This window comes from Centruroides sculpturatus, unplaced genomic scaffold (assembly GCF_000671375.1).
Source record: "Centruroides sculpturatus isolate CEXI.00-Female unplaced genomic scaffold, Cexi_2.0 scaffold1444, whole genome shotgun sequence".
Lineage (NCBI taxonomy): Eukaryota > Metazoa > Arthropoda > Arachnida > Scorpiones > Buthidae > Centruroides > Centruroides sculpturatus.
Genome location: NW_019385891.1, coordinates 142,765 through 164,624, shown reverse-complemented (window position 1 = coordinate 164,624; position 21,860 = coordinate 142,765). Strand labels below are relative to the sequence as shown.

Genomic DNA, 21,860 nt, shown 5'->3' with positions numbered 1-21,860 from the left:
AAAAATGTGCTGATCTTAAGATAAGTATTTATATGTAAAGAATAGATTTGGAATATAGTAACACAATAATAATAAAAGTAAGACAGCAAAATTTTGATTTTGAATAATTTTGTTGTTTATTTCAACAATTTCACGTAACGTCTCTCTAACAATAATTACTCTTATATAAAAATTTTTACATAAACAACTCTAATTGACCTATTTTTCTATCAGATAGTAAAATGGGATTAATTTTACATTATAACAGGGAATTCAGATAACAGTAGCAAATTTGTAAAAAAAAAAAAATATCTTCTATAGTTTATTGAAAATGCAAATAAATTTTTATATTTGTGAATTTAGAGGAGGAAAATAGAAGATCTTATTATGATGTTGCTGTATTTCTGTAACCTTAGATTTTTCTTATGGTCTTTTTATCTAATTATTACTTTATTTAGAAAAATGAATCAGAATTACAAGATATGCATAAGAAATTTTATGATTTAGACTAGTATAGAAATTACTTTATAATGCAGCATTGAGTAGAGAACTTTTATAAAAATGCAAATTCTGAACACAAACTAATTTTTGAAATGAGTTATGTTCAATAAATTATGATATAGATCCAACAATGATGTAAATTTGAATTTACAGCTTGAAATTAGAAGAAAATAACAATATACAATATGAAAGAAGACTGATGTTGTTTAAGCAACATCAGTCTTCAATAGACATCTTTCATAACAACAGATAGATAAATATTAAATAATAAATTTCATTTGATTTATAACAATATTTTTACAATTTTTAAAAATTGAAATGGTATTAAAATGTTTAATATTAAAGTTTGTACTTTTAATTCTTGGAGAAAATAAACTTTCAAAGTTTTACTGCTTTAATGTAACTAAAAATTTTGAAATGTGAAAGTATTCAGTTAAAATAATAAAATAATTAAAGTTTAAAAAAAATTTTCTAATTTTGATTGTATTTTTGATATGAATTAATTATTTTAAATACTTTTGATACACACATTAAAAAATAAACTTAAATGCTGTGAAAGATATTTGTTTAAAATAACATGTTTTTACAACAAAGTTAAAAATGTATTGATTATTAATCATCGTATAATTATGTAAATCTTAGATTTACATTGCACATTATAAGATTGGAACCAAAAGAGTTTATTAAAAAAACTTTTTAACCCCTTTGTTTTTCCATATTTCAAATATTAAGTCATTAACTCTCAACATTCCAGACACTTTTTTAAAATAGAAACACTTACTGATTGAATAATTTTATTGTGTTAGCACTTTTAATTTTAATTTATATGTATTACCTTTATTTATATTTTGTAATTTCATTGATTTATGCATATACTATATATATAAATATATATATATATAGGTACCAGAAGCTATTAAGAAATGTCAGAGAGCAGGAATAACTGTTCGAATGGTAACAGGGGATAATATAAATACAGCTCGCTCAATTGCTATGAAATGTGGAATTATAAAGCCTGGAGAAGATTTTCTTGTAATTGAAGGAAAGGAGTTTAATCGAAGAATACGTGATAGCCATGGTGATGTAAGTGAAATATTTAAGTTACATTTTAATGGAATTTAAAATATATCAAACTTTTTAGTTGCCTGACTTAAAATTACTGCTTGGTTCAGAAATTGATTTTAATAAGGAAAAATGTCTTGCATAATATTCTTTGATGATGATGTTTTTTATCATTAATTTTGTTGTTAGAATAAATACACAAAATAATTGTATACAGTAATACCCCGAACTTATGCGATAGGTGGGACCGAGCGATAACCGCGTAAGTCTAATTCGCGTAAGTCGGAGTATAATTTTGCATATAAATACATACAGATAACACAAAATAAATTGTAGCTATATGTTGAACACGTCCGAACATGTAAGCCGAATAATAGTGTGGGGGGAAATGAGTAATTAAGAGTTGCGTGGTGCTCAAACAAAAGACGAATTGACGAGATTTGAAAATCGCGTAACTCCGGATTCGCGTAAGTCGGGGTATTACTGTATATGTAATATATATAAGCAAGCATCTAAATCCAAACTTTAATGATCAAATGTATACATCTAAATGCCAGATTCTTAGACTAATATGACTAAATTAGATTTCCGAAGTTTCAATACAGTATTTCTGTATTTGCAAAATTAAATGTCAAAATTTGTAGATTCAGTGAATCCTAAAAGTTTAGTTTTGTATGTTTAATTATATAATACATAAGCAATTACACATGATGATTTAGTTTTATAACAATACTTTTTATATTATATTTAGTTTTTTAAATAAAAAAAAATAGTGTTTTAGGTAACAATATACGTTTTAAATATAAATAAAAATGAACTATTCATATATTTCTTTAGTAATATTAACGCTGTGTACACACTAGGCATTTTTAAACGCACATTAAACGCCGAGCTAACACGCGGCGTTCGACAAGCGTTTAGCGGAGCGTGCGCACTGGCTTGGTTTGGAAATGGATGTGGAAGTGATTGCTTGTGTGTGGCTCCTCTATCGTCGCTATAAAAGACGATGGCAGAGGCAAAGAGAATTTTGGGTGCAACCAATATTACGAGATAGACTGACGCATGAAATGTTTGCGACGTTGTATCCAAAACTAAGAAAAAATAAATTCAAGTTTTTTAATTCTTTTAAAATATCTATAAAATTCTTTGACAATGGTTGGTCTCTTTTAGATTTCATCAATAAATAGATAAGTATCGAAATGATCGTTCTCCATTTCAGCAAATATATCTCAAAGCGCTCGGCTGACGCCCGCAAAACGCGTGATCGAATGTACAGTAACATGACAGCACATATATCTCAAAGCGCTCGGCTAACGCCCGCAAAACGCGTGTTTTAACAAAAATCTATAAACACGCGTTTGGCCAAAAGCACGCGTTTGAGTGTGTACACCTACATAGAACTCTTGGTTCTTTAAAACGCGCGTTGAAAAACGCCTAGTGTGTACAGGCTCTAAGTGTTCCTTTGTCTTTTTAATTTAGAAAAATTTAACAAAAAATTAGAAAAAAGTAAAGTTTTTAGTGCCAAAAAAAAAAAATTAATAATAATAATAATAATAATAATAATAATACAGCTTAATTTATCTAATTTGGAAATTTAGAGAAAATAACACTTCAAAATGTGTGTACCTGTGCACTGTCAAGTATTTTTTATTTGAAGTATTATCTTTGCTCCCTCTAATTATCAATAAGCAAGTTTGCCAATGGATGCTAAATAAAAGTTGTTATTTTTAAAGATAATGTTTATTTAAATTAAAATATCCACAACCGTGAGGCAGATAATAGTGAGGGCTTATCAGAACAAATGATGGGCACAAACGCTCAGAGATTAAAGTGAAAAAAATTTAATAAACACAAAAGGTTACTACATAAGTATGAATATGGTTAACACAATATGGTTAATATCCTTAAAATAAGCAACGTGATATACAGGTTTAACTGTAGCTGTAATAACCCTATGACCTATGTAGGTGAAACTAAAAGATGTCTCAATGTTTGTATAAAAGAACACATAAATGCCATCAAATACAATTCTGAATACTCTGCAGTTGCCAAACACTGCAACCTATATGATTGTGAAATTAACAAAAGTACTATAAAAGCAATAAAATTTGAAACCAACACTTATAAATGTAAATATCTTGAGCACAGAGATTTTAAAAATTGATAATGTTAATAGAATTAATGATAACTTAAGTGTTAAAATTGACGAAGGATGGTATAATTATATCTTTTAAAAACTAAATTATCTTTGTGATGTAATGTCCACATGTACTGGTTAAACCATTAGGAACCTGTAATTGTATCACATGTTGTCACCACTTGTACACCAGATGTGGACTGACACACACCTCCCTCACTTCCACTCCCAGCACCTTGTTGTAAGCTGGCACCTGCTACTCTGTCATCTTACTTTTTGGTATGTACATTACCTGCCTGTATAACTTTAGTCTATTAGCATTAACTAATTATTGTCTAACTTATAACTGTTTTGTATCAGCACCCTGTATGTCATCCTACCATGCAAGGTCATGAAGATTTATTACACCTGTCTGCACTGATATTGCCTACTGCTCATACTGTTATATTTGGTATATATACTGTTATATTGGCATCTTCATCTTTATATTGTATAGTTTTAGGCATAGCTTTTAAGTTCACCTTACTTTGTATAATTTTTAATATACCACCTACTTTAGATAATACTTACTGATGATGCTTACTACTCACACCATTACAGTGGTGTCCTCAACTTATATATTGTATAACTTTAAGCTTAGTTTTAAGTTGACCGTTACTTTGTTTAATTCTATTATGGCAATACCTTTAACTAACACCAACTGATGAGGGACTGTTTTCTGTTAGAAAACAGTCCGAAATGCATTTTGGGTTTTCGTTTTCATACTTATGTAGTAACCTTTTGTGTTTATTAAATTTTTTTCACTTTAATCTCTGAGCGTTTGTGCCCGTCATTTGGTCTGATAAGCCCTCACTATTATCTGCCTCACAGTTGTGGATATTTTAATTTAATTGATATTATTGTATCAAGGACTAGAAGCAACTTTTGTAATAATTTAGTTACATTTAATAGAATAATGTTCATTATCTGCAGATCCATTTACAATTAATAGAATTGGTGTTGCTTTAATGAAAACAAAGTATTTTGAAGTATGGAGTGAATAGGGTTTGGTTCTAGTTAGAACTTTCTCCTGCTTCTGTTGTAAATACAGCTTTTGACTTTAATCATTTAAACCAGAGTATTATTTCTATTACTTTTAAATATTGATATTTTCTGAAGATTTGAATTTTATGAATTGAATATCAAATTCCAAATTGAGTCTAATGGCTAAGATTTAACAGATTTAATTCTAGAGATTTAATTTCAGAAACATGAATATTAATTGATATATTTGTTTATTCAAATCCATGATCTTGTATTTATCAAATAGCAAAATAGTTAACAAAATAAATTTTAATGATTGATCAAATTTTTATTTTATATTATTAACATAAATACAAAATATTTTTTAATAAACTACATTTTAAATTTTATCACTATTTTTTATAAGTAATATTTCACATTAAAAATTTTATTGTTTTTAGGTTGAACAACAGTTATTAGACAAAGTATGGCCTCGATTACGTGTATTGGCCAGATCATCTCCCCAGGACAAATATACACTAGTAAAAGGAATTATCGATAGCAAATTACATACGAATAGAGAAGTCGTGGCCGTAACGGGGGATGGCACAAATGATGGCCCAGCATTGAAAAAGGCTGATGTTGGTTTTGCAATGGTATCTAATGCATTTTATATTATAACAGTAATTGTGGATAAATAATTATAAATTATTAATTAGTTCTGTTCATAAATTATATGAAATCATAATAATTTAATAATTTACTTGGATTATTTGAAAAATAAATTAACAGGATTTGATGTTAAAATATTCTGAATGTTGACAATTTTTGATGGTGTTTATGTGTCTGGTGGACAAGAATGACTTCACAAAACGTTAGTAGTGAAAAGTGCTATATTAGTAAATTACTGTAAAACAAAGTGTATAAAGTGAGTATGCCCATGTATCATATTCTTTAAAGTCATTGGAAAAAGTAGCTGTCAATGAAAAATCCAGTATTCATTAAGACTGACTCCAAAGAATTTAAATAAATGAAAAAAAATCAATAAGGGATAAAAACAGACAAACCAAATAGTAATATTTTGAAATAATAAACATTAGACTTAAACATTAGTTGTTTAAGAGTACATCATGTTAAGTTTTATTTGTATATATAACATAAAAAATGCAGAAAAGAACAAGTTTATTATCAAAATTTTTTTAATAAGATCATTCCTCAGTACACAGATATTTACTTCAAGGAATTTTACATTAACAGAACAAAAATATTTTTTTTTCTGTTACACTATTTTTCATCATTTGGGTAAGTATATCCATATAATATAAATTTATTAAATATTTTCATCTTAAATATATAATTATGATGCAAATAAAACAATTAAAACTTATTGTTTTCTCTATTTATTTCACATAGATTAGTCAATATTCAACTGTATGTGCAATAGCATCTTTTGTGGTTGACTATACTTATGGAACTCAAAAATGTGTATAAACAGTGTTTGTGGCATCCATGCCAAAAAAATTTTATGGCATGGTTGCGCAAACACTGTGTTTATACATTATTTTGAGTTTCATAAGTATAGTGTTATAGGTGGGACTGTGGAGTCTGAAGGAATTTCTGGCCCGAGGAAAAATGTGTCGACTTTGACCTGGCATTTTAAATTTAATTTAGTTTTTTTTATTTAAATGAAAGAAAATTTATTTTATATTTAGTAATTTTTAAAAATGTTTTTATATTTTGTTATAATTCATTTATTTTAAATACAAAATGCAACAATTTAATTTATTAAATATGTATCAATAGTTTTCTTTGTAGTGTTTGTGTTTAGTAGTTAAATTATCTTGACCCAATTGAATTTGAATACTTTTGATTTATTCCTTTATTATCCCTGCTCTAAATAAGTACTTCATTTTTCTGAATGAGCCAGACTAATTGATCAGAGTATATATTTTTCTTTTCTGAACAAGAGGCTGAAGTAGCTAGATTGCACACTTTTTAGTTGCACTAACTTTTCTGGAAAGGTGAAATTGAAATGCAATAGATCTAGAATAAAGATATGTAGATGTAGAATTTTATCACTCCCCTTTTTCCTCTTATTAAATATTTGTTAAAAATTAATTTTTTTATACAAATAAAATATTAATGTAAGTTAAATATTAAAAATACTAACTATAAAAGTATTTGGATAAATGCCTGGGGTTCCTTTCAGAGTTCAGAGTAGGGTAACCCCCTGTGAGTGCCTCTGCCCCCATAAAATGACTTGGTATTTAATTTTGCCAGAGTCAGAGTCAGACTACTAAAATTATCAGAAGTCTGAGTTGAGTGTTTTTTTACTGACTTTTCAGCCCTGGTTATAGGTGTAGTCTAACCACAAAATACTGCATCACAATTCATTTATAATTAGTAATTATGGCATTTATGGAAACTGGCCCACTTGCTCCATTTGTGTGCCAAATTTCCATTCATTCCATAATCGCCTATATTATAAACTAATTGCATAATATACTATTATAGAACTTTTATCTTTCAAAATTACTTTATATACAGTAATATCTCGACTTACGCGAACCCAGAGTTACGCAATTTTCAAATCTCGTCGATTCTTCTTTTGTTTGAGCGCCACACAACTCTCGATTACTCACTCCCCCCACACTATTGTTCAGCTTACATGTTCAGACGTACCGCGCGGAATCGACGCATAGCTACAATTTATTTTGTGTTATTTATTTCTGTTTGTTATATCTATGGAGACTCGAGAGACTCTATGCAGTGACTTCTCGTAACCGTGAATGAATCGAAAGACGAGATAAGATTAACGAGAACATTTATTAGCTTAAATACATCCAACTTGGATTTTACACAAATTGCAAAATTATACCTCGACTTACGCGGTTATTGCTCAGTCCCACCTATCGCGTAAGTTCGGGCTATTACTGTACAAATAAGTTTAAATAAATAAATTTAGAATAATCTGTTGAATACAATAGTAACATAGTTATACAGGGTGGGCAGAAAGAATGGACATTTTAAAAAAATCACTTTATCTGTAATTGTTACTACAAGATATTTGTTGGAAGATGTGAGTTTGTATTGAAATAGCATTTCACAGAATCATGTGTAGAAAACAACAACTCTGTTATCAGTGATGCATTTCTGGAGGTAATTTTGGCAGCTTCCATGCAAATAGTTTTCTTCAGTTCTTGCAAAGAACGGGCTTATGCTCATATACACATGCCTTGAGGTCTTCCTACAAGAAATAATTGCACATAGATAAGTTGGGTGAAGGAGGAGGCCAATAGCAAGGTTGCAGCCAAAGTTTTCAATGAGAAAACGTGTATGTCAGATGTTCAGCACCATCTTCCTGTATGCCTAGAAGTTTGACAATGGCATTTGGAACATCAGTGGAATCATGCTCGACATTCCAAATGCAATTGTCAAACTTCTAGGCATACAGGAAGGTGGTACTGAATGTCTGACATACACGTTTTTACATTGAAAACTTTGATCGCAACCTCACTAATGAATGTCACCAAACCTGGAAATGAGGTGACTAGGGAAGAGACAACGAATAACGTCAATTGATGTTCTAGTTGCGTTTGCCATTACACTATCCTGTTGAAACCATACATGTCTGATGGGAATACGTTTCCATTGTATGCAAGGATGCAGAAACGTATTCCCATCAGATGTGTATGATTGAACAATCCCCTTTGTGTAAGACTGTTTCCTCAGTCGTATGCAAACACACTGTGTTCTATCATTCATGGCTTCATGCCTTCAACTGAAAAGACAATGCTAAGACCTCACTACTTTCACACTACCTGCCACAAATCTGCCATTCTAAGGGGCTATCCATAAATTATGTAAGGTATTTTGGGGTGGGTGGGGTCAAGAATTTCTTACGATTTCTTAATCGGGTAGGGGTAACAGATCTCGTCTTATGTAATATTCTTATTTTTAATTTTTGATCTCGTTGAGTGGTGGTGTTTTGAATTTGGCTTTAATTTGGTGGTTTCTATTAAGAACGCTCACTGTCTCATGTGCTGTGATAGAGTAATAACGCTAGCAGATTCACACTCTACACATTTTTCGTCATGGGAGAAAGGCAGTGTGGTGGTTTCTCTCTCGTTTTTTATTAGAATAAATGCACCATTCCTATGAGTGTATAACACTACGAATACATAAACCAAAATACATGATACAAGGTAAACATAAAATTAGTATTTGGCTTTTAGTGAAAACTAAAATGTAAAACTAGAAATTAGAAATAGTCTTTTCTTATTTTTTGAACATAATTGTAAAAAGCATGAAACAGTGGTTTCTGAACAAGCTTATCCAGTGGACATGGCCACCTGAAACCAAGCTTAAAAATTTTTAATTTCAGAATAAATCTATCTTGATCGTAAATTGGACAATGATAGATCATATGGTCAATGGTGTCTAGGTTTTCTGTAGAGCAAAAGCAAGAAGCAGTTTCTGCTCAGTTATACATTGCCAGGTAGCTTCTAAAATTATCATGCTCAGTAAGTAGTTGAGCAGTAGCAAACATTAAATCTCTAAGTAGTGATGAGAACCTACATTCAACACTAAGAAAATAAAGTCTTGTTATTCTACCAGTTTTACTGCTCAATTACTTTTACTGATTCCACTTTTGCATAACGTTGTCATGAATATAATTTTTAAGGCTGCTATGTGAGAGAGGGATGTGAGTGTAGTCCAAATCAATGTCCTTTGCAGCTGATCAAAGTTGGCTTTTTCATTTCCTAGTATGCCAATATGGCCAGGAACATATATAAAAGTTATCTTATTTACAAGATTTTTAATATGGTGCTGGATATATGCAATTTTATTGCTATTGCAATTGGCATTTAATAGAGCTTTTAAGGCAGACTGAGAATCACTGTAAATGTTAATAGACAGAGTTTTGTTTGCTAGTGAAGTGGTCCACTGAACAGCTTGGTAGTCAGCATCTTCTTCAGTTTGATAGATGGAGGTATGTGAGAGGTATCTGTACCTTCTAACATATTTTTGGCAAAATATGTCAGTTTGTAGGAAGATACAGATACTTGAGCCGACAAGAAGGGAGCTTTTGGACCCATCTGTGTAGATATTAATGTCAGCATGATTATCCATGGAGGAAGCAGATGATACCAAATAACCTTGTTTACAGGATGATGATCAGAGATAGTAAGGTAATTGCAATGTGGTAGCATATGAACAGCCATAGATAGGAGTAGAGACCATTGTTGAGCCTTGACGTTTGTAGTTCTGATGTAATAGTTTAGAACCTTTTCTACAATACATAGTGACAAAGGAAGGAGCTCTGCTAGTATCAGAGAGGCGTTAGTAAAAGCAGTTCTGCAGCACTTTGAAATTCTGATGTCAAACTGGCTTTGAAGAGAGAGTAATTTAATTGCTACTGAATTTTTACTAGTTACATGACCATAGCCAGAGGCCACGTAAAGTAGCATTGGTTGTATTGCCCCATTATATAGAGTTTTATAAGCTTTATTATTTAGTCCTCGGGTGCACCTAGCACATTTTAGTAGCATGCAGTTTATTTTCTTGACCTTAGCGAAGATGTAATCAATATGGCAACGGAATGTGGTTTTTCTGTATTCTCTCTTGTTTTATTTTGTATGACGTTTCTATTTACACGTGCACTAGCTAGTCGATCTGGCAAAGTTTTTTGTGTTTTTTGCGAAAATTAAAATTAATACAAAAATAAATATTATGACATTGATGATAATAATAATAATGTTAATAATTAAAAAATAAAGTTCTTAAAATAAATTGTTCATTCAAATTCGTTAAATTTTTATGTTTTTAAATTTGTTCACATAAAGTCTTTTATAAATAATAGTACAAATTAATTAACTAATTAATTACTATATATTTTGGACCTAAGGTTTTTAGGATTTCATAAAAAAAATTTTTTGGTTAAAATCTTTCTATAAAATCGTGCCGAAATATTATGTAAGATAGGAGAAGAGGATCAAAGAAAATATTACGGTTTCTTACACAGGGGTGGGTGGGGGGTCTAGAATGGCCGAAATCACCCTTACGTAATTTATGGATGGCCCTAACTGGCGGTGAGTTCTAGCCGTTTCAAAAACATCTGTCCTTTCTGCCTCACCCTGTATATAGGTGATAGATACAGTAAATATTGATTTGTTGTGTTATTATTTATGATTTATTATTATTTGAACATATTTGAATAAAAAACTTAGTTTGTTGAAATGGGAAAACTTTTGTATATTTTCATGTTAAAATTAATAAAATATCATCATTATTATGAAATTTTATATAATGGATCAGTTTCCCAGAAAGCTTGTTTGTAAAATGAAGGATTTGTGTGTTTACATTGTTTTAAAGATTTTTTTTCAACTATTTGGTTTTTTTATAGGGAATTGCAGGGACCGATGTCGCAAAAGAAGCATCAGATATCATTCTCACTGATGACAATTTTTCAAGTATCGTGAAAGCTGTTATGTGGGGTAGAAATGTCTATGATAGTATAGCAAAATTTCTGCAATTTCAGTTAACTGTTAATATTGTTGCGGTCATTGTTGCATTTGTAGGAGCATGTGCTGTAGAGGTAAGATTCATTATAAGTTTATTTTACTGTATACTGTACTTATCACACAAACAACTTATTCTTGCAGAGGAAATGTTTAATAAACATTCACAAACATTTTCAAACTTTTCTGCTAATCATCCATTTGTACAGAGTATATATTACCAACTGTTGCAAATAAAACATTTTTAAATGAAGTTTTTAAATTCCTGTTTGAACATATTTAAATACAAATCTTGAAATGTAATATCAATTTAAATTAAATGAATATATAACAAAACAAATAGCTAATATAATATGATGTAAAATTTGCAAATAAGTTCATCAAAAAAGGTCAATTAAATCATATGCCTATGTGTCTTTATCTTATAGTGTGATATTTAAAATGTCTACTCAGACTTATTTTATTAACAGAACATATTATACTTTTGCTGAACAATATCTTTGTTCAGCAAAAGTTAAGAAAGATCATCAGAGAAAACAGTCTTTATTTTTTACCTGTTGACATACAGGTGAAAAATAAAGACTGTTTGTTTTCTCTGATAAGATATTTTAAATATCATACTTAGAAAAAGGTCAATGTGCATTGTATTATCTATGATGGCAGAAATGGAAGACTTGATTGTAAAATGGGAGGAAGCTGACATCATTAAACCAGTACACAGACCATTTTAGCAGTGAGCATGGAAAAGATATAAATTTACAGAAGCAAGATAATGGATAATGTCTGCACAATAGGAATGCTAATGTTTGCCATCAGTTTAGAAATACATTGAGGAAGAAATTAGTATATGATAGTTCATTATTAATAACTAAGAGTTAACTTTGTTTTTTACCTTTATTTTATTTTAATTTTAGTTACTCATTTGTTTATTATTTGTAAATTTTTGATTGTGTTTATTATATTTGTTATTTTGTTTTATTATATGTTCATTTAGTTTAAATTGATATATCCCAAGATTTGTATTTAAATATGTTCAAATGTAGAAATTTGAAAACTTCCATTTAAGAATATTCTGTTTGCAACAGTTACTAGTTTGCATCTGAGGATGAGTTGTAAAACAGGTTGAAAACATTTGTGAATGTTTAATAAACATTTTCTCAGCAAAAGTAATGTGTTTGAGTTTTAATTATTTTCCTGCTGAGGATAGTTTTGGTTGTATACTGTATATTGGAAAAGTTCAGATTGTAATAAAGTCTAATTGATTAATCCATGTGTTGATAAAGTTTAAAACATAAGTACGAAGTTAAAAAATAATAAATTGTAAATATAGGTAATCCTTGTATGATAGAGAATTTATACAATGCAATTTTGATACAAGAGTTTGTATGAAATCATCTGTTAATGTTCTCGTAAATGTTCTTTGTTACTACAACATAGTTTGCCAATGTAGATTGTGCATTTTCCCCATATATAATATTAAGAAATATTGCAACTTAATTTTATATTATAATTGTATTGTGACCATACAAATGAATAAACAAAAAAAAATTGTTAAGAAAATATTTCTATAATTTAATTACAATACCAGATAGTAGTTTTGCCAAATACAAAGCAAATGTTATTGCAAAAGAGAGTGAAATCAAAAAGTATTTAAAAAACCATATTTCACCAACGGCAGGGTAATATGGCCCCTCCACACACATGTTGTGGTTAGTGTCATACCAGTTGATGTTGTTTTTAAAAGGGTAACTAAGAGTAATCAACAACTATCTATGCTTAATTGTGAAGGTACCCAATAATTAATCAGTAATGGTAAGTAAGTAGTAAATGTAAGTAATATTTATGAATCATCCTCTGCACAAACTTTACCAAAATGATCAGATGGCAAGCATATCTCTTGAATTCAGTGCACATTGCACACATTGGATCCAGTCACATTTAAGTTCTTTTTCATCAGTGTGTAAGAGCGACAGCATTTTGCACAAATTGAAACTGAGTCATCCAATTCTGATTTAGTATCATCACAATCCTTTTCACTCTCTGATGAACTAGATGGCTCTATTTTAAGCAGCTGTTCTTGACTCTGTTTCTTTGTTACCATGCATTTGCGCAATAGTTTCAGGTGATGTAAGAACTGGTGTGTGCCACTTAAACACAGAATGATGTGAGATTTTGAACACCCCCCTTCGTAATTGAATATTTATGTCAGATCCATAATTTTAGAAATAATATTTCTGATTTAAATGAAAGAATTTTAAGTTAAAAATGAAGGAAACTGGTAAAACACACTTCCTTTTCAATGGAAGTTTACATCTTTTTGTTTTCCCTTATCTTCACAAATTTTGAGTCACACACAGTACAGTTACCCCTCTGTAAACCTCCACTCTTCCTAATCATGTGGGAAGAATACAGTAATCCCATTGCAGAAAAACATCAAAAAAGGGGATTCTTTAGTATTATTCGGGGAGTACGCCATGCAATTCCACAAGAGAAGGAGGTATTCCATATTGTCTCCCCACGGCCAATGCCTATAACCTACTCCTGAAGTTCATACAAAGTTTGTTTCTAAGTTCCAAAGTTAAAGAAAATGTTTAATGAAGTGCCGCCTAAAATTTAAGAAGGGACAAGAACGAAAACCTGAGAAGAACTAGAGAAATAATGAACATTCACATCAATCTGAATAGAAAGAATACAGAAGAATATATAATATTTTGTGAGGTAGTATGATTTTTGAATTGAAATGTGATCTCTCTCTTTCCGTGATAACCATATTAATATTGTAAAGGTCCAATTTGTATATATTGTTGTTTTATTAAATATTCTATATTTTTATGTTTAAGAAAGGTCTCATTCATGTTTGAATTGAAAGATCTCATCCTCTCCATTAGGGTTTCTCATTTCCCGGTATTTTGCTTGTCCCGGGATCCCCGGGATAAAAGTGAACTGTTTCCCGAAATCCCGGGATAGAATTAATTATTTTTAAGGTATACAAANAAACAATTATTTATTGTGACATCGTCACAATGCCAGGCTACTTCACCTCAAATTATTAGTAGTGTCTTGCCTCAATACGTCATAGTTTTCTTTTAACAATAGAATCGTACCGGTCATCTATTAACTGCTTTCAGGAAAAAAATATTTGAATGGAAATAACGTAACCTCCGGTTTGCATCGGAAGTTCATACTTGTATATACTTAATGGGCCTCCAGTCCATATGGTTTCCATATCTGGTCTCGTATTTCATTTTTCTAACTCCTTTCTCGAGATTAAGGAAAAACAGACGGACGGACGGATGGACGAACAATAGTGAGAATTTATAGGTTCAGTTTTTTCAAATTGAAGCCCAATAAAGATGACGGTTTCTTTTTTTGTAAAATAACTTATAATTTAATCTCTGGTGTGTTAGAATACAAGAATAAGGAAAGCAAAGAATATCGACTTTTAAATAAAAATAAAATAATTTTCCTGTCATTTTTTAAATTTATTATTTTTACAAAATCTCGAATAATGTGATCCCTTTTGCTATCGGATTTATTATTTTCTCCCGTTAACAACAAATATAACACACAAAAAATTTTTCATAAGAAAGAAATTATGCAAAAATTTAATTAAAAAATCTAATCCTTAAAAATTAATTTTCAAATTTATTCAAAAATTTTCCCTTGTCTTTTTATCAAATACGTTAGATTAATTGAATTTCATTAAATTTAACAAAAGAATAAATATTTAAAAATTTTCTAAGTATTAAGACTAAAAAATTCTGTGAATTTATTTTTATAAATGATAAATTATTATATATATAATTTAAAGACATAAGATTTAGGTTTAAATTTTTTAGTATATAATTATTATAAATTTTTACTTTTTATTATTCTAAAACGCCTTTTTTCGTTATCTATCTAGTTATTTTTATGATTAAGAATTTGTTAATAATTAAAGATTATACTATAAAAATTTATAAACATTATAAATAAACTTGTAAAAAATTAATATATGGCATATTTGATGGAAAAAAATTTGACTAATTTAATTTTCGATTAAATAGAGAATTAAATTAGTGAAATCTTTACAGATTGTCCAGGCTAAAATCCATTACTTTCACACAAAATTCCAGCCTTCTATCAAAATAGTTATATTGTATGTAGCCTATTAATTTTGTTTATAATTATCATGTATCAATTTTGATACATTTATGTTTACTAAATGTATAAACTTGTTATATTGCACTGCATTGATTAAGATGTAACGAGTATCAGTTTTGAAATATGCAAAATTTTTATGTAATTTTTCTAACGTAAAATGATTATTTTAAATGAAACTGGATTTTTTTTATCAACAAATTTTTAATATACTGTATAAAAGCCTTTACGTTTATTTAAATGACCATTTGTTTAGATGATTCTAAATTAGTTCCACATTTGGGCAAATTAGCCAAATCTTGCAACGTTGGAAGAAATACTAAATAAAGCTGGAGCTGTAAATCAAAGGATTATAGATCCAAGTGCGGGGAAAAAGAGGCAAAGGACAAAAGATAAAGAAGTGAAAAAGGTTGAAAAATTACGGGTTCCTAAGGACTCTCTATTTGTTTAAAGAAGATCTATTTAACGTTCCTCACTACTACATCTTTTGTCCTTTCTCATCTTTCCCTCCTTTTCCCAAATTTGGGTCTATAATCCTTTGAGTCACAACTCCAGCTTTATTTAGTAATCCTTCCGCATTCACACATCTCCAAGTACAGTATTCGAAAATATTTTCTTTACACTCAAAAATTAAATATGAATAAAGGTTTACGGCTTTGTGATACTTTTTTTTGAGTTTATGCCGTTGAAATAGATAAATAATAAAAATAAATTAAAACATTTTGTCGGTTTTGTTTACACGTTTATTGGGCCGCATTGGAACTTACCTTGGGCCGCATGCGGCCCGCGGGCCGCGGGTTGGACACCCCTGGTCTATATCTTTATTTTCTTTAAAAGCCCTCCTTAAAGATTTAGAGATCAAATCTTGTGATTTTGTGCCAATTAAGCAGTACTGCAGTTTGGTATTCCTGACTTATCTCACAATGATATCATATAGGGTAATATGTTGCATTGACCCAAAGACATCCAGCCATTTGATGACCATCCAGCTGTCAAATGGCCAGATTAAGATGACAGCCTACCACTCTGGGGATCTGGGATTGAATCTGGATGAGTCAAAAAACCCTAGGAATTTTTCAGGGTTGGTTCAATTAGATAAGCCAGACCCCCCATCTCTCATCACCCTGCTGTCTCATTGTGAGCCTGGCCAAACCCATAATGGGCTTGCTCAAAAAAGGCTTTCTTATTGTCAACAGGGCAGAAAGAGTTTTCAAAAAAAGCCATTGGAAAATAAAAAAATATTTGTATAATGTTGTTTTAGAAGATAACAATGAAGACAACTAAATTTTTTTGTGTATAATTAAAGATTATGTACATTTTTTTATTTTACAAATTTTAATAAGTTTGTTTTTGAGTTAAAACACTACTTAGTAGACTGGAATGATATAATAAACACCTCAATAAGCCTTAAATTGTATTCCAGTGAGGTTACTGGAATACAATTCAAGGCTTGATTGAAGAGTTTGTTTTTGTTTTGTAATTGATGTTTTGTTAAAATGAAATTTTCTGAATTAAATAAAACTGTTTTGAATAAAAATTTTCTGAATTAAATAAAACTGTAATAAAAATTTTATATAGTGTGTAAACTAGATAAAATTTATATTTAAAAAAATTGCTTTGGGATGTAAACCTACTTTTTATGAGATTTTTATAATGTGACATTTTTGTGGAACCTACCACATTATACAAGTGTTACCTGTACATTAATTTAATCTAAAAGTTCTATTAAAGAATTTTTAAGTTTAGATCTTGTAAGGAAGTAATATTACAGGAAAATAATATAGGTTGGTTGTAATTTTTGAATTTTTTATTGAATTTTGTTAATATTGGAAAAGATTTCTCTCTACTAATCTTATCATACTGTAATATATGATTAAGCAAATAAGCTGACAATTTTTCTTAGTTTTTAATAATTAAAAAAACTTCAGGTTTTTTCTAATTACTAAATTATTAATTACTAAAAGTTTTAATATTAGTTTATGGTGTAGATACAGATAAATTTTTTTTTATCAAATTTTATTTTCATTCTTATTAAAATTGAACATTTTTTGCAAATTTAGTAAATTTAAATTTATATTTGTTGCTTTCATTTGCAGGACAGTCCATTGAAAGCAGTACAGATGTTATGGGTGAATTTAATTATGGATACGTTAGCATCTCTTGCCTTGGCTACAGAGCTTCCAACTGCAGAATTACTGTTAAGGAAACCTTATGGGAGAATGAAACCTCTTATATCGCGAACAATGATGAAAAATATTTTAGGACAAGGCATTTATCAGTTGACGATCATCTTCTTTCTATTGTTCCTGGGTATGTATTTATTATTATTAAATAAAAAATTGATATCCTATATATGAGTTTTGTAGTTAAGCTTGTCAATTATCTAATTGCAGAAAAACAAATAAAACATTCTTGTTTAATGAGAAATTAGAAGAGCAGTTTGTGTGATGATAAAATTTAAGGTTTTTTTAATGAATAATGAAGATGTTCAAAATTTATTATTATAAATTAAACTATTTTTCAAATTACATGTAGTGATTACAGGATGATCTTGCATCAAAATGTATATCGTTGTTGACTGAAGCTTTTTTTTTAAACAAAGAACAATACACCTTGGAAAGTTACCAGAGGAGGACTTCAATTCTCTAAATTGTGTATTTAAATGTAAAAACAACAAATGACTGTTTAATTTTTAGTTGACTAATAGAATATGCAGTATTTTATGCTATTGTTTTAAATATGAGTGTTCCTTTATACCAAATATATTCAGATTTTTTCCCTATTGGAATACTATTCAAATATTTTTGAATGGAATTTCTCTGCTTCTGAATTATATAATTACATGATTTAAACTTGGATAATACAAGTTTTATATGAACAAAGAAAGTTGTTAGTGGTACAAAAACTAAAAGTCAATATTTAACATTATATATTTCTGTGAGTATGATTTTAAGTATTTAAATAGAATTAAAAAGAATCTGTATTCTGTATTAATAGTTGTTATATTTCATTTCCATTTTAGTAACAGTCCTTTGCCCTTAATTATATTCAGTATAAAAGATATAGTTATTTTAAAAACTACATACATTTAAGATTTGTTTGAATGGATGATAGTTGGTCTTATATCTGTGTCTGCATCCAATCTACTTTTGAATTTATCTTTTTGTTGCATTATAGTATAAAAATCCTGATTCACATAAGTATATGATTGAGAACTGCAATCATATACTTATATTGTTGTAGGTGTTATGTGAACTATGATAACTTTTTAATGGCATATTTAAAGATGTACTGGATATTTTTCAATTGACCTAACTTTTAACTCTATTAAAACAATAACTTCTAATTATTTAAGTTAAATTGTTAACACACATTTTCTTTAAAATAAAACACTTCCTCCTTTTTTAAAAAAGTAAATTATTTATTTGGAGGAGAAAGAAACTTTTTAATTATCATTGTTTATATCTTTATTGTTGTATAAATATAATCTCCAAGCTTTTCGCTTTAAAATTTTAACACACAGTAAAAGTTTTAATAGTAATAGAATCTTTAGCTTCTGATTTTACTTTCCTGGCTATTATGTATACATAACAAAGGAAAGTATTGGAATTGTGTCAAATTTGACCCTCCCAGTCTTTTTACAAATCTTCATGTTTTTGAGACCTCCTGAATCTAAAAAAGTCAAAAAAACAGCAAAACAAAATTCTGTGTGTGTTAGCATTTATTTTGCTTAATATCTCAGGATAGGGTAAAGATTAACAAATGACTTTGGCATGGTGGCTTGCATATGAGGGAAATTGGTGCTATTAAATTTTGGTGGTAAAAGATTGAGAGGGTAGGGAGATACATGATCCCCCTCTATCTTGAGAGAGGTAGGACTTAATGAAGACACTTTTTCATAAAACTTATCCCTACTCTCAAAATTAAGCTTTTTGTCATTTTATAGTAATTAAAAATATAAAACCTTTTTATAACAAAATCTGATAACAGAAGGCACCCCACACAATTTTATTTTTGCTTAAATTAATAATATAAAAGTTTTTTTAACAAAAACATATAACAGCAAGAATGTTATACAACTTGTTACTAGATTTTTGTTCTGTACAATTAGAAAACAAAAGATTAAATCAATGAAGATGGATTTATTTTAATTCTGGACTAAATAGTTTGTTCCTTTGTGATGCTGTTTTTAAGAACTAGTTGATGCAAGCAATATTACAGTAAGTTATTGTTTAGCAAAATTAGATATTGACCATTTTCACATTAGAGTATTTTCTAAAATCTGTGTGTGTTGCATCATGACATACTTCATATGGAATACAATGCAGAATTAATTCAGTTTCTCATTAAAATATCTATCAGGACATTTCCAAATACTAGGTATCAGTATAATTTTTTTATTTATATGTAAATATGTTTCTACATTAAAAAGTTTGAGTTTGAGATCATCTACAAAAATAGGTAATACAATAGTGTGTCAATTATTCAAAAAGTTGATTAACTGAAATTGACTTCAAAGTATATTAAACACACAAAACTTAGTAATTTAGTAACTTAGTAATTTAACACAAAAATCTAGAATTATCTGTGGATAAAAACCTTTGAACACTGGTTATTAATTGTGGTTTGCACCTGCTGAAAGGGCAATTGGAGTTTCCAGATTTTATTTGTGTGTTTAACACCTAAATGGGGGCCAAATTTCCATAGAAAGTCTTCCTGGGAAGCATCACTCTTAACATATTGCCCACATTTTGCATTGTTGTAAAAATAAAAGGATAAAAAGGAGGTTTTTGCATAGAATGATTATTGGCAATTTTCTGTAGGCCAACAATTGAGCTATCTCATTATAATCATTATTTGAAAATTGAAAAGCGGAATAGAAGCAGCAGGATTTTTAGCTCTATTTTGGATTGAATTCTAATATTAAATATTAAGTGAAGTGACAAGTGTTATACAGTTTTTGAAATCAGAAGTCAAGAGGGTTCTTGAAATGGATACTTCGTTGAAAAGTTATGACGTCTGGAAAGATATTCGAACTTAGCGATAAATTTCTAATTATGTCGGCAGACAGACTGACAGGCTTCACGGTGTTTGAATTATATCTGTGCTGTAAGTACATTTGCCAATTTTTGGAATTGTAGGAGTAACAGTTTTGAAGATTTCAACAACTTTCGGTAAAAATTCGACAAGTCATTGTGGGATTCCTGCTAGTTATTTCCGAAAAATATTCGGTTGTTTATGAGAGGACATTAACTATTAACTTTGTGCTAAATTTCATCTCGATACACCTTATAGTTTTTGAATTATGGCCGTTCCATCAAATTTTCCTAACCTTCAAAATGTGTTCTATGGCGTAGCCATAGAAACGGTCATTGACTTTACTCTTATGAAGTAGCTGGAAACTTGGGTGAGTAGCGATTTTATCACTTATAATCGAAATAACAAGGAAGAAGGCAATGGCAAACCACTTCCTCAACTCTTGCCAAGAAAACTACATGGACAAGGAATTTCATAATAGAGATATAGTGTTGGAGGATGAGACCTTCGGGTTCGAAAGCACTCTAACTTCTACTGGGGACGAACAAGGAACTTCACTGACTAAGATTGAACATAATGGCATGATTAAGTCAAAGCTGAAAGGGAGTTTAATCATTGATGCAGTCAAACACGAAAAGAAAGTTCCAAGTTTCTTCAAACAACACATATTTGCAACATGGAATGTGAGAAGCATGTATGCTGGAAAACTAGACATAATTAAAAGTGAAATGACAAGAATAGGGATAGAAGTGTTAGGAGTCAGTGAGCTTAAATGGATAGGAATGGGACACTTTGATTCAAATGACTTTAGGATCTTCTATTCTGGACATGATAACTTAAGAAAAAATGGAGTGGCTCTAATTGTAAAAAAGAATTTAGTAAATTTTATTTTGGGTTATAAACCAGTTAGTGACAGAATCATAGTCTTGAGGATGCAGGGAAAACCAGTCAATCTGTCAATCATTCAAGTTTATGCTCCTACTACAGAAGCGACAGAAGAAGAAATTGAAGGGTTTTATGAAAAGCTTCAAGAAACAGTTAATAATTTACCAAAAAAAGATGCACTCTTTATTCTTGGTGACTGGAATGCAAAAGTAGGAAAAGAAGAGACTCCAGGACATGTTGGAAGATATGGTCTTGGGAAAAGAAATGATGCTGGGATACGACTAGTGGAATTCTGCATTTCAAATAACCTCTTTATTGCAAATACATATTTCCAATTACATAAACGAAGACTATATACATGGACATCACCAGATGGAAATTATAAAAATCAGATTGATTATATAATAGGTAGCAAGAGATGGAGGAATGCAATCAAATCAGCATGTACCAGACCGGGTGCTGACTGTGGGACTGATCATGAACTCCTTATATCAAAAATATCATTCCATTTGAAAGCTAAGAAAAAAGGAAGGGAAATAATGGGATGTTATGCTACAGATATCACCCCATCTTACATCTCAGAAATAAAAGAAGGT

General features: G+C 29.6%; 1 protein-coding gene across 1 annotated transcript in view; it reads left to right on the top strand.

The window, feature by feature from the left end:
• LOC111612430 (plasma membrane calcium-transporting ATPase 2-like) overlaps positions 1-21,860 on the top strand; it is a 61,839-nt gene that overhangs the window by 26,100 nt on the left and 13,879 nt on the right. Inside the window, exons 5-8 of the mRNA XM_023353641.1 lie at positions 1,384-1,563; positions 5,143-5,337; positions 11,088-11,279; positions 17,439-17,652. Of these exons, the coding sequence (XP_023209409.1) occupies positions 1,384-1,563; positions 5,143-5,337; positions 11,088-11,279; positions 17,439-17,652 (781 nt within the window). The remainder of the gene's footprint in view (positions 1-1,383; positions 1,564-5,142; positions 5,338-11,087; positions 11,280-17,438; positions 17,653-21,860) is intronic.